General features: G+C 46.7%; 1 protein-coding gene across 1 annotated transcript in view; it reads left to right on the forward strand.

The window, feature by feature from the left end:
* Positions 1-16,964, forward strand: part of LAMC1 (laminin subunit gamma 1) — a 66,294-nt gene extending 49,330 nt beyond the window's left edge. Inside the window, exons 8-28 of the mRNA XM_021525107.4 lie at positions 101-237; positions 1,083-1,205; positions 1,293-1,482; positions 1,677-1,789; positions 3,083-3,304; positions 3,392-3,580; positions 4,906-5,151; positions 5,436-5,589; positions 6,024-6,166; positions 6,906-7,084; positions 7,235-7,391; positions 9,666-9,871; positions 10,265-10,344; positions 10,676-10,813; positions 11,002-11,146; positions 11,475-11,624; positions 12,012-12,126; positions 12,472-12,671; positions 12,890-13,048; positions 13,524-13,623; positions 13,976-16,964. Coding sequence (XP_021380782.3) covers positions 101-237; positions 1,083-1,205; positions 1,293-1,482; positions 1,677-1,789; positions 3,083-3,304; positions 3,392-3,580; positions 4,906-5,151; positions 5,436-5,589; positions 6,024-6,166; positions 6,906-7,084; positions 7,235-7,391; positions 9,666-9,871; positions 10,265-10,344; positions 10,676-10,813; positions 11,002-11,146; positions 11,475-11,624; positions 12,012-12,126; positions 12,472-12,671; positions 12,890-13,048; positions 13,524-13,623; positions 13,976-14,232 — 3,403 coding nt within the window. The 3' untranslated portion in view covers positions 14,233-16,964. The remainder of the gene's footprint in view (positions 1-100; positions 238-1,082; positions 1,206-1,292; positions 1,483-1,676; positions 1,790-3,082; positions 3,305-3,391; positions 3,581-4,905; positions 5,152-5,435; positions 5,590-6,023; positions 6,167-6,905; positions 7,085-7,234; positions 7,392-9,665; positions 9,872-10,264; positions 10,345-10,675; positions 10,814-11,001; positions 11,147-11,474; positions 11,625-12,011; positions 12,127-12,471; positions 12,672-12,889; positions 13,049-13,523; positions 13,624-13,975) is intronic.
* The last annotated feature ends 455 nt before the right edge of the window (positions 16,965-17,419 follow it).

Below are 17,419 nucleotides of genomic sequence, written 5' to 3' on the forward strand. Positions count from 1 at the left end.
GTTTTTCTTCCCATGGCTTTGTTTCAAGAATGAAAAACATTTGAGCAAGGACCTGGGGTTAACATCAGGGAAATTAATTTTCTTTCCTCTGCATCTTCAGATGCAAACCTGGATTTTTCCATCTTGATTCCTCCAATCCAAGAGGCTGTACTCCCTGCTTCTGTTTTGGACACTCTTCAGTCTGCACCAGTGCTGCGGGCTACAGCATCTATAGCATCACCTCCAACTTTGAGTTTGGTAAAATTGAGCTTTCATTTGTATCTCAGGTTGGGTGGTAGACTCAAGTTGGAAGCTATTAAAAAAAACCCAACTCCTTCCTTTCTGTGCAAGACCACAAACCTTGGGCAGGCAGGTCTAGGATCCCTCTTTTGGAAGTGCGAAAGCTACCTGGAGCTTCCATGTCTGCAGCTTGTTTGTTCAGATGGGAAGGCAGGAATTCACAGCCCTGGCCTTGGGCACACACTTATTGTACAGTGTGCAGGTGCAAGTGGGAATTGCAAATAGAAACTTCTTCTATCCTGAGAGGTGTGCTGACAAAGCATAGTTTCCTCATTTCTAGAACCAAGTCAAGACTTTGTGATTGAGAGGATCAAAATCACTTTAGATTCGAGGTTTACATGGCTCTGAATAAAATGCACTTGTGTTTCCAATGAGTCTAAGCCCAGGAAAAAGCTGTTTCTTTCATGCAGTATGTTTCATGTGTATGCATGTTTTCATGCTGCGTAGTCAGAAAATAACATCTTTTTAATTAAAATTCCACTGGAGAACGGTTCCTACAAAGGCTGCAGCTCTCAACAAATTGTAGGGGCCTGCAGGTTTTTCTAGCTTTGCTTAAGCTCTTTAGAAAAGAAGGTTTTGGACGAGTAGTCATCAGAGGGTTCAGAGTTCAGAGGTTTCAAGTCAGCACTTGAGTCAGAGGCTTAACTGTAAAGATGGTGTTTACTGTTTAAATTCCTCTGCATAGCTGCTTTCTGCAGCCTGCCAGTGCCTTCACAGGCAGTTAGATTAACTATGTGACATGAGAAGTGTGTGCAGATCTCTGTCTTCCAAGGGTGTTCATTCTTGCCCATCTGATTCTTCAGGAGAGGATGAGTGGCGTGCTGAGCAGCGTGATGGCTCAGAAGTCTTGCTGCAGTGGAGTGCTGAGACCCAGGACATCTCTGTTATCTCAGACACCTACTTCCCCATGTACTTCGTTGCACCACGTAGGTCATTCTAAAAGCATGGCTTTCTGTGCTGCTTGTGCCCTTTGTTTTCTGTCCCCTAACTGTAAGGATTTCTTCCCCTTTCAGGCAAGTTCTTGGGCAACCAGGTTTTGAGTTATGGGCAAAACCTGACCTTTTCCTTCCGTGTGGACAGGCGAGACACGCGCCTCTCTGCAGAGGACCTGGTGCTGGAGGGGGCTGGGCTGAGAGTGTCGGTGCCTCTCATTGCCCAGGGCAACTCCTACCCCAGTGAGAATGTGCAGACCTACACCTTCAGGTACAGTGGGAGCAGCTCTCACCTGGCCTGGGCTGCCTTTGGCCTCTGAGCTCTTGAGGAAACAGAGGTCATTAGGTTTAAACTTGCGTGGGTGATGTTGCAATAGCACGGTGCTGTTGCAAAGGGAACTTTTGAGAGGGTGCAGCTGTTAGCAGCTGAAAGCTGTGCTGATGATGCCTGGCTCTTCTCCCCAGGCTCCATGAGGCTGCAGATTACCCGTGGAGGCCTACTCTTACAGCGTTTGAATTCCAAAAGCTTCTCCACAACTTGACTTCCATCAAGATCCGTGGGACATACAGTGAGAGAAGTAAGTCACTGAGCAGAACATCACAGAAGAGAGGGAAAACTCATTTGTTTAGTGCTTGGGTTGCTTCATTGTAGGGCCCAGCCATAAACAGCTGTGGCAGTTTATTTGGCAAAGCTTCTGCCAATGGCTTTTCACCTGACTTTCCTGTGTAGCGTCTTCTGCCAGGCCTCCAGAAGAGGATATGGGAAAGAAAAGTGTTGTCTTTGAATGTCTGGAAGCTGAACACGTACTGACTGCTAATTCCTTGCTCTAGACATGGGAATTTTTCTTTGTTTAATAGCCACTATCCTCCAGTTGGTAAAAATACAGTACAGTACAGAGTACTGAAGGAAGGTGTAGGAAGTTTACAACACTTGGCTTTAAGTTTTGCTACGCTGGAAATGGTTACATCCCCCTTTTTCTGGATCTTGCCTTGACATGACAAATAGGAAGGACAAGGTCTAAAGTGCTGCCTGTGCAAGACCTGAGTGAAAGTTACTCATAATGAAGATTTATAAAAATGGGCATGAATTAGAAGCGAAAGTAGATCCTTAGGTGTTGCTGTGTGATGAAAATTTTTTGCAGAAAGATGCAAAGGATGAATTTGCATTTGGTAAAGGTGGGAAAACTGCAAGTGTTTTCAGAGGGGTGGCCCATAATGAGGACTGAGGGGTTGTGAAATGGAGGGGGAGAAAACTATCCCTGAGTGTTGTAGTCACTGCTAATATGTAGGAGTTGAGGCTCTGCTCAGTGCACTGGAGCTGCTGCAGTAGTACAGACACAGTGGTATAAGTTAAAAGTCAGCTATGTTGTGTCTGAGCTCTGTTTTGCTCCAGGGAAGGGGCTGGGAGTAGAGGAGGGAAGTGCTGAAATGCCAGAGGAAGGAATGGCTTGAGAGAAATAGTTGAAGAGTTTATCCTGAGGTGTGGTTTGCAGATGGTGTATTAAGTTTGCTAAAGACATGGTCTGTTCTGTCTTGAAAGTCAGGAATTGGTTGTGGTATTTGATTTGGAAATGGAAACCATACACATGTAAAATATAACTTAATTTTAATTGGCTGTGCTTGCTCAGCTGCTGTTCTCAGAATCTCCTCTATATTGTTATTCTCAGCTTTCCTACCCTGCATGTTCCCTTGGTGAGCTGTAGTGCATTTTTGCTTGTCTCTCTAAACCTTCCTGGAGGGTTTTGCGTCTTGATTCATCTTACCAACTGCAAGCACCCCCTGTCTGCCCCTCGTACTGTTCAGCTGTGTCTGGGGAAGCAGTGATGATAGCCAGTGTGGTTACAAAGGGTTTGCCCCTTGGTGCTTTCTAGGTGCCGGCCACCTGGACGATGTCACCATCACGAGTGCTCGCCCCGGACCCGGCGTGCCTGTGGCCTGGGTGGAGAGCTGCTCATGTCCCGTGGGATACGAGGGGCAGTTCTGTGAGCGCTGCACCTCTGGGTACCGCCGGGAGACCCCAGGCCTCGGGCCCTACAGCCCCTGCGTGCCCTGCGCGTGCAACGGGCACAGCGAGACCTGTGATCCCGAGACGGGTAAGAGCAAGCAGGGAGCAGCAGGAGGGTGGTTCTTCTTTTCTGGATTGGGCAGTGAAGCAAAACTCACGTCCCTCTCTATTGCAGGCATGTGCAATTGCAGGGATAACACGGCGGGGATGCACTGTGAGAAGTGTAGCGATGGGTATTACGGCGATGCCACGGCCGGCACAGCCTCGGACTGCCAGCCCTGCCCGTGCCCAGGCACCTCGAGCTGTGCCATTGTGCCCCGCACCAAGGAGGTCGTATGCACCAGCTGCCAGGCTGGCACTACAGGTGTGTTCCTACACAAAGCATCTTTTTCTACATCCACATGATTGTGGAAATGTGTCTCCTGATCCACAGTGAGTAGCTCTAAAAGCTGCTGCATCTTCTGGTTCAAATTCTTCTTCCTTCCTCAGCCCTGTTTTCTGTCCTGTGTGAGGCTTGGGGCTTCACATGTTTTCATGCCTATTTCTTGAGGACAAAAGGCTTTATCTGCAAAGTCTTACCATTTCTGTGCTGTGTAGGAGAGCTGTGCTGCCTTCCAATAGAGCTCTGATGATGGCATGGTGTTGGGCAGAAAATAGATTTAAAAGAGCCAGGAAGTCAGGTCAGACTGAAATAAAATTAGAAGGTGTAGTTTGCCAGCAAGTGAGGCACTGCAGGATGCTTCCTAGGAAGAGCAGGAAGGCTACAGTGACTCATGAGCGCTGCCCAAAAAACCAGAAGATCAAACCTAGTGTCCAGTAATTTTGAGGAGAAATATGTGAACAGATACCGATCTTTTTTTCTTAGCAATAAGCTGTGTAGTCCAAGCATGTAGCTGAGTTGTTAAGCAGAAATTTTTGTTCTGCCTGCAAGCAGCAAGGAAGCCATAGGATGACTGGCAGCCCTCATGCTTCTCTGCTGATTTCATGCTTGGCATGACAGAGTCCAAAGTACAGAATACCTATAAATTCTTGAGTGCTTAGGAAACTCTCTGACCAGGCGATAAGCATTTCATGGGGGTTCTTGTGGGTGCCACTGCATTGTGAACCAAAGCAGACCAGGCCCCAGGTGCCCTTCAGCTCGGGTGTCTGTAGCAGCTGATCTTTCTTGTAGCTAATTGCTGAAGAGTTTCTCCTGTCTCATGCCACCTTCTTGGGATGTGAGGAAAAAAGGGGTTGGTTTGTGCAAGAACTGCTTAAGAAATGGAACTCATAATTGGCTGGGGAGGTCAGATCTGCAATAAGTATAGGAAGCTGCTGAATCAAATAATTCAGTGGCTGCCTGTGGAGGTTTGGCAGGTCTCATTGGCAGAGGAGTTTCCTGGAGCAGTGATGCCCCACGGAACTCTACCTCTTGGGATTCTTAAATTAACAACAAATTGCAGCAAATAGGTTTGGCTTAAAGGGATAGGAGGGGAAGGAAGAATGGAAATAATTCATACTGCAAAGTTCCAGTGAAAGATCAGCTTGAATTTAGAGATGAGGAGCGATTTGTGTCTGGCCCTAACAACAGAAGGATGAAAGGGAAGAAGCTGAAGAGTTTACTTTTCAGAAGGGATTGCAAAGGGGATCTATGTGAGATGCCAGCAAAGAGCTTTCTGCTGCAGCACCCATGTCTGTGTTGTGTCCCAGGCAAGAGGTGTGAGCTGTGTGATGATGCCTATTTCGGAGACCCACTGGGCAGAAATGGTGCCGTGAGGCCCTGCCGCCTGTGCCAGTGCAACAACAACATCGACCCCAATGCCGTGGGCAACTGCGACCGCCAGACCGGCGAGTGCCTCAAGTGCATCTACAACACCGCCGGCTTCTACTGTGACCGCTGCAAGGATGGCTTCTTTGGGAACCCCCTGGCCTCTGACCCTGCTGACAAGTGCAGAGGTGAGACTTGCTTCTTGTTGCCTTTAAAAATGGTTTTGTCCCCAGGAGCTGCTGGCAGGCTGTCACTTGTGCCCATCAATATGCGGCTTTACCCTAATTTGGTTGTTTGAGCTTGCTAAAATCCTTGTGTTTGTGGGCACTAAGTGCTATCAAAGCAAAAGCATTGTATGATGCAGGGGCTGGGTGGCCATGTGGTTTGGATTTAGGCCCATTAGGGTAAGTACCAACACCACAAGGGATTTCTAACTTTGTGCTTCTTTCTCCATACCTTTTTATTTTTGCAGCTTGTCACTGCAATCCCTACGGCACAGTGAATCAGCAGACGATCTGCAATCAAGTGACTGGGCAGTGTGAGTGCTTGCCTCACGTCACTGGGAGGGACTGCAGTGCCTGTGAGCCTGGATTCTTCAACCTCCAGAGTGGACGTGGCTGTGAGAGGTGAGGTTTGGCGTGGCTTGGGGCAGAGACCCTGGTGTTGGAGGGTCTGTGCTTACATTGTGCAGGAATGTGATGTTTGTCACAAGTAACAGGTGTGCTTCTGCTGCTGTGGGTGGGGAAGAGCAGTGTCCAAGGAGCAGCTACTAAGGCTGTACAAAAAGCCTGACTTATAAATAGCTTTATAAAGAGCTCTAAATCTTAAATAGAAAATTGCCACATGACTTCATGATTGTAGCAGGGGCTCTTGGGTTCTTTTTTTAGTGCAGGCAGCAAGTGACCTTGCATAGTTGAAAAGCTCCATGCCTCGCCTGCTGCATCTTCACCGCAAGAAAAGCGGCTTTTGGCAAATGCAAATGTTGGGCTGTGCACTTCAGGGAGGCACTTGGCCCCATGTCCCTTCTGTGTCACATCTGACGTGTGCCTGCCTCCCCCAGGTGCAACTGCCACGCGCTGGGCTCCACCAGCGGGCAGTGTGACATCCGGACGGGGCAGTGCGAGTGCCAGCCAGGCGTCACCGGCCTGCGCTGTGACAGCTGTGAGAGCAACCACTTCGGCTTCGGCTCTGAAGGCTGCAAACGTAAGTCTGAGGGGTCAGAGCAAGGCAGATGGGAAGGATGCTGCCCACCCAGCCCTGCCTTTGCTTTCTTTCTGCCTCTGGGAAGGTATTTTGTCACCTTGCTCCTCATCACAGCAGAAGGTGGCACTTTTATGTCCACACTGTGCATGACGAAATTTGATTTCTGTACTACAGCTTATCCCCTTCTTCTTTTGTTACCTTTTTCTTGTCCAACTTACTAGATATTCAACTTAGTAGATAAGTTGGTGTAAATATATTCTTTGCATCTTGGTGCATCTTCTCCTTGGTGTAAATATATTCTCTGCATCTTGGCCTCCAACAGCCCTGTTTCCTATTGTGTTCCTGCACAGTTACTCTGCAGGTGGCCTCAGTATCCAGGCTCTGTCTTGAGGAGCAGCTGATCTTGTAAACATGATTGCAAAACAAGTTGATCCAAAATTTCCTCATTGATATCCCTGTCTGTAAAGAGCAGCAAAACTATAACCAGCAGTTGGTTACAATGCAGTGGAGTAGAATGATGGTTTGTGGGAGAGGTAATAGCAGCACTGAACACACACAGTGAATGTTGGATCCTGCTTGTGAGTAGAGGCACTGCGATCAGGAGGGAGGTCCAGCTGCGGGTTTGTGCCCCCATAGCTCTTGCAGATGTTTTAGGGTATTAAGCCTTTCCTCTCATCTTGTGAGTTTTAGGGTATTTCTGCCTCTTGTGCAGTCTGACTGAGGTTTAACTCCCCTGCAGCCTGCGACTGTGATCCTGAGGGCTCGCGGTCCCTGCAGTGCCGGGAGAATGGTCACTGTGAGTGCAAGGAGGGCTTCGTGGGGAGCCGCTGCAACCAGTGTGAGGAGAACTATTTCTACAACCGCTCGTGGCCAGGCTGCCAGGAGTGTCCAGCCTGTTACAGACTGGTGAAAGATAAGGTAAGGACACAGTCACTGACTGCTGTTGGTACCACTGGAGATGGTGGCACTTGTGCAGCATTCCAGCCCATGGCTGTTGGTGTTTGCTGAAAGCAGAGTGGCTCAAGGTGCTTTGCTGTGTCATAGCTGTGCTCTGTCCCTCTCATGTAGGTGGCAGAGCAACGTCAAAGGCTTCAGGAGTTGGAAAATCTTATAGCAAATCTGGGTACCAGAGAAGAAACTGTAACTGATGAAGCCTTCGAAGAGCGGTTGAAGCAGGCAGAGAGAGAAGTTACGGAGCTGCTTCATGAAGCACAAAAGAGCAAAGGTGAGTTGACCTGATCAGACATGGACCAACTAAATGAGTTCTTTGTCTGATGTTCCTGTTCCCTTTGGAGACAGCATGTTTTATTTCAAGCCAGTTCTGTGATCCAGGATTGACAGCAATTTCAGGCAGCACTGTGTCAGTGAATGTTACTATCATAACAGCAGTGGCTGTGCTTTTATCCATGCTTTTTGCTGTTGTACATGGAAGTAAAAATCTGTTTCTATCTCTGTATGGATGGAAATGTTTTATGTATTACTCTCTTCTCTTGATGCAAAGGCCTGTTACACAAGCAGAAAACTTTTTAGTATACTTATTATGCTTTAAATTTGCTCCAACATCTTGGGATCAAATAGTTTTTGTTCTGATCATCAGCAATCAGAATGGAGGCTTCAAAAGCCTGATGGCAAACTTAATTATCCCACCATAAAGTGTAGGATATTCTGAAGAATGCTGTTTTTCCTGTTAAACTTGGTTTAAAATTGATTCTTCTGTTGTCACCACTACCATGGGATGTCTGTGAGCAGGATGTTTGTCATGTTTGTGACAGTGGTTTGTCCTTAGGGCCTCTTTAATATATATAAGATGATGTGTGTTTTGGAAAAGAGAATCCTGAAGAAGACTATTGACATTGCAGTAAAAGATGTTCCCCTGGGAGCTGGTTCAGTGATTTCAGACCATTTTGGGAAAATTTGTCCCCTTTGTGTGAAGCTGGGAAAAAGCTAACATGCATCCAGTGCTGGCATTTGCTTGGGAAGATTCCTGTCAGTGAGAATGGTTACTTAAGCTTTTCTCAGCTTTAGCTGAGGTAGATTTATGCTGCCTGCTTGGCATCAATGCCTAGATGATAGTCCCACATAAGGGGGTAGCAGGGTAGGGATTGGAGAAAGATGAGGGAATGGATTTGGTTTTGTGGTGGAATTTTTGATCGGGCTTTCTGTCTTGGAATCATAGAATCATTTATTTGGAAAGACCCTTAAGATCAAGTCCAACTGTTCCCTGCCCCCCAGCACTGCCAAGGCCACCACTAACCCATGTTCCCAATTGCCACATCCACCCCGCTTTTAAATCCCTCCAGGCATGGTGATTCCAGCATTTTCCTGGACAGCCCTTTAAATGAAGAAATTTTTCTTGCTATCCAACCAAAACCTCCCCAGGCACAGCTTGAAGCTGTTTCCTCTCATCTTGTCCCTGTTCCTTGGGAGCAGAGTCTGACTCCCTTGGGTGCACCCTCCTGTCAGGGGGTTGTGGATAGACAAATCCTCCCTGAGCCCTCTTTTCTCCAGGCTGAGCCCCTTTCCAGCTCCTTCAGCTGCTCCTCATGAGACTAGTACTCCAAACCCTTCCCCAGCTCCAGGTTCTTCTCTTACTAAGAGGGCAAAGTAAATGCAACAAAAACTACCCTTTCAAAAATCTGTGCACACCTGAAGAAGTTTTCTGTTTTTCTGTGGTAGTACGTTTTTGAAATGTGTCAAAAACATTCATGTTCAACCAATACATCAATTTGACCAATCTTAGTCTTGATTAAGTTCTGTGGGCTTCTGCTTGCACTTTAATTCTTGGTAACACTCTCAGCTTTTCAAAAGTAACTGCCTTGGTTGTGAGGCACATACCTGTGCTGTGATGCCCCCATTATTAAGATGCTGTTGTGGGAAGTTACCTGGTGATCCAAAAATTTGGTGAAGTGTAGTTGCCTTTTAAGACCTGCATATGTGAAAACCAAGGCTCTATCCTGCCAGTTTTTGTCAGCTCTTTGGTTTGGTGAGAGTTTGGAGTGGGTTTGCTATTCCACACAGCTCCTGGCTGCTCCATATGGAGCTCCTTAAGTCTTCTTTCAGAGTAGGCATTGTTACCCTGAGTGTGGAAGAATGTACATCTGCACTATTCATCCATCTCTGCTTAATTTCTAGGAGATAAGCTAAAGAGAATTCACAAAACAGACATTTCATACCTATTGAGGAACAGCTCTGTTGTCATTTTAAGTCAATGAGAGAGGTAAAACATGATTCCGAACACAGTATGTCCCATCAAAGTCAGTTCCAGCACCCAGTGAGGTTGTCTTATGAGCAGTTAATGGCTTTTCATTTCTCCTGTTTGGTGCACATTCTGATTATGACTTTGATCTCAAGCTAAGTGACTTGTGAAATGCCTTTGCCTGGTTGCCTTCCAGTAGGGGATTAACCTACCAACATGGTGCCTGCCATGGTAAGCTGCTGCTCCAGCTTCTCTTCCTGCTCTAATTAATTTTGCTTCCTCTCTTTTTTGTCCTTGTTTCAGACGTAGATCAGGGCCTCATGGATCGTCTCAAAGACATCAACAGCACCTTAGTGAGTCAGCTTAACAGGCTGAGGAGCATCCAGGGCACAGTGCAGGACACGGAGAGCCTGGCAGAGCAGGCCCGGGTGCGGGTGGAGGACACGGAGGACCTGATCAGCATGGCTTCTGACATGCTGGAGAAGGCCAAGATGGCAGCTGACAACGTGGTGAGTGTGCTGCTGACATCCCACACGGCTGGGGAGGCTGAGGGCCTTTCTTTCTGTGCCTCTGATGTGTTTCTCCACTTGCTCTCTCCCTCAAACAGCAAATTTGCATCAAGATCATGGGAAATCAGTGAAGTTCACCACTGTCAGTCACAGATAGTATCTTAGCCCAGACCAACATAAAAGTCTTAAATAGATATTAGCACAGTTGTTTTTCAAGGGATAACCAGTGGTGGAAACTGCATGGACTTAAGAAAAACATGCGGGGAAGTGAGAAGTAGATTAGACACATCTTTAAGCATTAAGATCATGACAATAAATATTTAAAGCAAATATGAATAAAAGATGAAAAAAGAGCTTTAAAGGATGTTTTTCCCCTTTCTTTTTCTTTTCCAGTCCATTACACCTCCAGAGCAAAGCGGGGACCCCAACAACATGACTCTGTTGGCAGAAGAGGCCCGTAAGCTGGCAGAAAGGTAGGCTGTGGCAGGGCACACTCATCGTGGCCTATGTCAGGGCCCTGCTTTGCTCTACAAGGGGGAAGCAGAATTTCATTTGCTGGCTAGGAAACACACACACCCTTTGCTGCTTAAGGGACTGGTGCTGTGGGATGATGGCTGTGTAGCACTGAGGACAAACACTGCTCATGTGGATGACAGACATGGAAACCATCTTCCATTACAAATCTTTCAGCATCTCCCATATGTAAATCTGGGGAGAGAAGGAGAAGAGAGAATATAATCAAGAACTAAGGATAAAAACTACTGGCTGACAAATGTAATGGCATTATTTTTCTTTTGCCATCAGGCATAAAAAGGAAGCTGATGAGATTGTTCGCACAGCCAAGGCTGCAAATGATACTTCCACGGAAGCGTATCAGCTGCTGCTGAAGACGCTGGCTGGAGAAAACCAAACTGCAATTGATATTGATGAGCTCAATCAGAAGTGAGTCAGTAACAGAAATTTGTTTTTATTTCCTGACCTCAGAGCAGTGCTTAAAACTAAGACAACCCTCCGTATGCTTTGAATTTTGTGGGAGGTGATTTTTGATTTCTGAGTCTCTCCACTCTCTTACTAAAGTTCAGTTCTACAAAAAATATTGTTACATAACTGGATCCTTGGGAATTTTTTAGGTACAATCAAGCAAGGAATATTTCTCGAGACCTAGAGAAACAGGCCAACAAGGTGCTTGCGGAGGCAGAGGAAGCTGGAAACAGAGCCCTGCAGATATATGCTAATCTCACCAGCCTGCCTACTGTGGATTCCACAGGGCTAGAGGTACATGTGGGCACCATCATGTGCATTATACTAGGTTGCTGGCATACCTTACATGTGCTCTGTTAATGTTCTCTGCATAAGAACGCTCTGTGGGTTTTTTGTCCATCTAAGCATAATCCAGCTTTTACGCAATTGCAACATTTATGCAGGAGATGTAAATGCAGAAAACCACCTACATGAACCCCAGCTCCTCCAGTTTCTGAAGGACACAAATCTGAGTGAAATGTTTGCCAGACGTCTTGGCTTGAATGTAGAAGTGGAAAAATTTACCACCTGTTCAGGAATTCTTTAACATTCAGGAATCTCTGTGTGTGATTTCCACCTGCAGAATAAAGCAAATAAGATCAAGAAGGAAGCAGAGGAGCTGGATCAACTAATTGCCAGGAAGCTAAAGGATTATGAGGACTTGAGAGAAGATATGAAAGGAAAGGAGCTAGAAGTAAAGAACCTCTTGGAGAAAGGGAAGACAGAACAGCAGGTCAGTTCCACTTTCTGCAGGCTTTTGTTCCCTGGGAAAAAAAAACCAAGGAAGACAAGTAACTGGCCAGATGCAAATTATTTCATCTGAGTCTTAGTGTTGTTTATTGATTATAAGAATGCTGAAGAATGGCCCCAAAAAAGAGATGCAGAAAGAGGTTAAATGCAATGGCTTTGAGGTTGTATGGGAAAATAGGAGATATTTGCCAGATGTGGTGTCAACTTTGTACTCAGAACCATATTTCCGAAGTACATACACTCATCTGGTCTCAGAGCACTGCTGTTCTGGATGGCATTGTTGTTTGAGGCTTAACAGTGCTTTTTCATGCACTTAGACAATTGTCCTTCAGAAAGTGGGAATACATTGATACATGTCATATCTCCTCAGACTGCAGACCAGCTGTTGGCTCGAGCAGATGCAGCAAAAGCCCTGGCTGAAGAAGCTGCTCGGAAGAGCAGTGGCACACTACAAGAGGCCAATACCATTCTCAGGAACCTGAAAGGTAAAGAGGAAGCACTTGGAGTGAATCCTTCAATTCCAGTGTGACAAGTCACTTGGCAGTAGGATATTTTGGTTAAAGAGGCCCTACTGTTGCCTTTATCTGAGTGTTGGGTGTGTTCTTTTGGCTTGTTTTTCTTTAAAGAAAAAGTATAAGCTTTTTCAGGGACCAGAAATTTCCTTTTAACTTTCTTATTTAGCATCAGAAGATGTGCAATAGGGAGAGCTGATGCCAGTTTGCTCTTCATCCCTCCAATGTCAGGGCAGCAAAGCCTTGGGTAGCTTGGTCAAAGGAGCATCCCAAGGCTCTTCTGGAGCATGTGATAAGGATCTGCTTTGCCCCCCTTAGACTTTGACAGGCGGGTGAATGATAACAAGACAGCGGCCGAGGAGGCACTGAAGAAGATCCCTGCCATCAGCCAGACCATTGCAGAGGCCAACAACAAGACTCACCAGGCAGAGCTGGCACTGGGCAATGCTGCTGCTGATGCCCGTGAGGCCAAGGCCAGAGCAGATGATGCTGAGAAGATTGCCAGCTCTGTTCAGAAGGTGGGTCTGCTGCAGCTCGCCCCCACTGAGACCCTGCTCTTTGATTGCATGAACTCCTCTTGCAGTGGTTCCTGGTGAGCCCCGTGTGCTCTCTGCTGTATTCCCCACTGCAAATGCAAAATATGGCAAGATAGGAAATCAGTGCATTTTTATGAGAAGGATTGAAGGAAGTTCTGCACCTTCACATTTTTCCATCCTCTCCCACCTGTTGGCTGCAGAGTGCTGCTGCTACCAGAGCCGAAGCCGACAAGACCTTTGCTGATGTGACAGGACTGGCCAGGGAAGTGGATGACATGATGAAGCAGCTGCAGGATGCAGAAAAAGAGCTGAAGCGGAAGCAGGCCGATGCTGAGCAGGATATGAAGATGGCAAACGAGGTAAGTGCTGCTGTCAGGTGACAGCAGTGGCAAGGAGCTGCCTTCTCCCTGCTGTCCTGGCAATGAAGGCTTTCCTCCTGCTCTCCTCTTGCAAAGACAACACTGGGTCCAGCCAGTATTCTGACTGTTCCAAGCTTTAAGTGGGACTGAAAAGGAGACAAGTTCTGGTGCGTTAGCATAGGCTTCCTGCTGAAATTTGAGAGCTTCTTTTCCTTTTATTATAGCTAAAACCTGACTGTATAGCCCTATTGATTTCCATCCTGCCCTTTACTGTAAAATCATGCTCAGTTTTCAGGGATCCTCATCCTGAAATACTCAGAAAACTGATTGCTTGAAGATTGTCAGTCTTCTCCCCAGCTCTGTGATAAAGATCTTTGTGCAGGATTGTTACCCTGGGGTGAGAAGTCAGTGATGTGGTGACTAAGGGCAGAGGAGAGGCCACAGTTTTGTAATCCCTACACCTTATATCCTACAGGCCTCACAGGCTGCCCAGGAGGCAGAAGACAATGCAAGAAAAGCTAAGAATTCTGTGAACAGCCTGCTCACTGTCATTAATGACCTGTTGGATCAGCTAGGTAGGACTGTCTTTAATGTGCTCTATGCCTTTGAGTGTTTGCCTGATGTGTGCTGGCTTTCCTGCCAATATTGTTTGAGAAACTAGATTGAAAATAGGATTTGTGTGGCTTTGGCAAGGGCTTGGGTTTTTTTTCTTTCCTGAGTAGCCTCAGAGCTTGTTCAGCAGTGGTCTGTGTTGGTTTTCAACAAACTGAAGACTTCTAGAAGCAGTGGAGATGTCTCCCATGTGGTTGGTCCTGTTTCAGATGCTAGAGATGGCCTGATGGAGGTCTGCTGTGGGCTCAGCTGTGTGAGCACCCACCGTGTCAAAGGGGTTTTAATGCACTTCCCTGTTTACTTCTGGCTTTTCAGGGCAACTGGAGACAGTGGACTTGAACAAACTGAATGAAATTGAAGGTACCCTGAACAGTGCCAAAGACCAGATGAAAGACAGTGACCTGGAGCAGAAAGTGTCTTTCCTTGAGAGAGAAGCCAAGAAGCAAGATGATGCGATACAGGCCTACAACAGGGACATTGAAGAGATCCTGAAGGACATTAGCAACCTGGAAGACATCAGGAAGACTTTGCCATCTGGCTGTTTCAACACCCCGTCCATTGAGAAACCCTAAGGGTGCGCTGGGGGTGGGGGGAATCGCCCTGGTGAGTGGTGGTTCAGCCATGGAGTGCCTTAACACACATTACCTTCTCCAGATCCCCAACTCTTCGCTGCTCGCAGCCACTGCTTCCTTTCACATCAGGATAAGTTGAAAGTATTTTTTTTTTCTTTTTGTTGGTTTGGGTTTTTTTTTCCCCTTGGTTTTTTTTTGTTTTGTTTGGGGTTTTTTTTGGGTTTTTTTTTTTTATTTGTTTCTTTGGGATTTTTTTGAGAAGCAAATTAAATATCCGTCTTCGGGCATCAAAGGGTTTTTTTTTATATAGATTATTTTCCTGAGCACTCCACATTTGCCCCTTCCTCAGACACAGTTTCCCTTTGATTAGTGCAAGGATGAGAGATGCTCTGGACTCTTTATACTGTGGTTCAGAAATAACCATGTGAGCTGTATACAGCAAGGCAAAACTAACGCAACTTTCTCTTCTGCCTTCTCCCTGTGACTGTAAAATCCTCAGTCCTGGAGCTCTTTGTCCCTATGAAGGAAGGGGATGGCTACCAAAGTATTACTGTAATGGCCAGTATAGCTGCACTCAATTCAGATCCTTCTTCCCAACTTCTAACCCTGTGAATTTATTTTTTTTATCATTATGTAGTGGCCAATCCAACAGTGTTGGTAGCCTTTGGCAAGATAGCTGAAGCCTCTTTCTGAAATGCTTTCTGTGATGATGCATTGCTATGAGCAAAAGGCAGTCTCTGATTAGGGATCTTTGGGAAGATGGGATACTGGTGGAGTGGTGGGTCTTGCCAGCCCCACTTCTGTTCTGTGGAGAAGTTTTGGGTCTGGTCTGAAAGCTGCTGCCTGCTGGCTAGTCCAGACTACCAGATTGTGGAGGCCACAAGCTGCATTCCCATCTGTTGCTACTGAATTTCCAGAGGATCTGGTTTTCTGGGCTTGGAATGTCAGACTGACAAATGAGTTTGTTGAAGCAGGACGAGTCCTGCTGAAGAGGAGAGCTGCCATCCAGAGAGTTCTGCCAGCTGCACTGGCCTCCATGCTGAATGTCTTTGGGTGGGGAAGGAAGGGGGCACATCAATGGAAATGGAAAGGTCTCTTTTTTTCTCCCCCTCTTTTTCCTGAAGGAGGACAGTGAGATTTGTATCTCTCCTTCCATTGCTCTGGCTTTTTGCCTGTTTTAAAGCCAGGAGGAAGAGCTGGAATTTCCTGGTGCCCTCCTTTCTTTCTGCCTCCAGTTCTCCCAGTCACTGTAAAGCTGCCTCAGCACAGGGACCTCAGGCCAGGCTCAGGTGGCAGCTCTGCCTTTACACCACTCCCACGGCTTCCCCGCAGGCTCCCTCCCCAGGCAGTGCTCGCTGCTGCTGGAGTGGGGGGAGCCCCCTGCTCCCAGACAAGAGCATCCTCTGCAGCTTCCTCCTTGCCTCCAGCCTGGCATCCCTCCCCCTTTCCCTGAGATCCAGTATATAGCTATCCTTAAACACTATGCAACTTTGTACGTTTGCGTAGCGGGGAAGAAATTATTATCTGACACACACTGGTGCTATTAATTATTTCAAATTTATGTTTTTTGTGTGAATGTGATTATATTTTTTTCCATTTTTTTATCATGATTATAGTGTGAGGAAGTCTCTGTGTGTGTGTATGTGTGTGTAAATATACTCAGCCAGATTTCCAGAGTGGCACAGCCTGGCCTCCTCTATGTGCTTTTCCCTGTAGCCATTGGGGCAGGTGCACCATGTATCACCTCTCTCTGTATAATTCCCTTAAAACTTGGGATTTCTCCTAGCTGGGCTCCTGCTTGTTTCCCTCTACTGTATCCCCAGCACCCATCCATAACCACTTTGCCTGTCGGGTGGATGCTTTCCAGCCCTGTCTCCAAAGCCAGCCCTGCTCCCCATGGTGCCTGCAGCACCCAATGCTGTGTCCCTTGTTCCCTGGGATGCTGTGCAGGGTGGAGCAGGGGCTGTGGCTTTGCAGCTGAGCTGTGAGGAGCTGTAACGCTGTCAGGAGACCAGACCAGCGCTGAGGTGGTCAGAGAGCTGCATTTGGGGACATCTTGATACCACTGTGCAGGGCAGGAGGCTTGGTGCAGGCAGTGCTGCTGGGCAGGGGCAGGGTGTTCCCAGCAAACTCTGCATGGCTCTTGTATCTCTTCCCTTAATGACTGTGGGATTTCCCTCCTGCCTGGAAACACCTCTGGAGGAGAGCTCCCTGTGCCTGCACACACAGGGACCCTGGGTCACTCTGGGAAGATAGCTGTGACCACATCACCTCTGCCAAGGCTGTGAGAAGAGCAGATGTGTGCATGCCCTGGCTAACCTCAGGCCTTAGGTTTCCTGCTCTCCTGTGTTTTTGTTTGTTTTTTTTTTTTTTTTTCTTAAGCCGTTTTTAACAGAATTTTATTTTTAAATAAAAAAAAAATCTTTATAAGCGATCTGTTAATCAGTACTGCATTACAGCCATTATTCATTGTATAAGTCCAGTTATTTCTTTACGTAATGTGATGATGTGACAGCTGCTGGTGGAGTGCTGGGTGTCATGGGTGACACGTGACATCCCTTCATCACCTTATTCCTGACTGTGGCCCCCTCAGTATGTGCCTTCACTCCAGCTTTTTTTGCCTTAATCTGTGGTCTTGCTGTCTGGGGCGGTGAACAAAATGCAACACTTGCAGTTTTTATGTATAAAACAGTATTTCTTATTTATAATAAAGTCTGAATATTTGTAACCCCTTATACCTGGGTATTCTGTTGAGTATTGCTTTATTTTTCGTGGTAGAATATTGTTGGTCATGTGTCTCAGTTGCAAGAGACAACTGTTGTACCTCTTGCTTCTTAAACAACCTGATTTGGTATGGGAAAAAGGGAGAAGAAACTTGGAAATGCATGTGGTGGGATACATACCACAAGGATAATGGTTTTTCCCTGTGTCCACTGCTCCACTGCCATGGCTGTGATAGATTTTAAGCTGCTGGTTTTCCAGGGCTTAAAAACAAACTGTGTTGTTGGTGCTGATGCTGTTGGAGTGGCGCTGTCTTCCTGGAAAACCCTGAGGAACTGGGGGGAGTTTATTTGTGCTGTAAGGGAAAAATCCTTTTTACTAAACCAGTAGAAAAGGATAGGGATCCTGGGAAAAGAAAAAAAAAAAAAAAGTGAATAAAGAAGCTGAAATTACTGTGAACTGCCCC

The sequence above is a fragment of the Lonchura striata genome, chromosome 8 (assembly GCF_050655825.1).
Source record: "Lonchura striata isolate lonStrDom1 chromosome 8, ASM5065582v1, whole genome shotgun sequence".
NCBI classification, from domain to species: domain Eukaryota; kingdom Metazoa; phylum Chordata; class Aves; order Passeriformes; family Estrildidae; genus Lonchura; species Lonchura striata.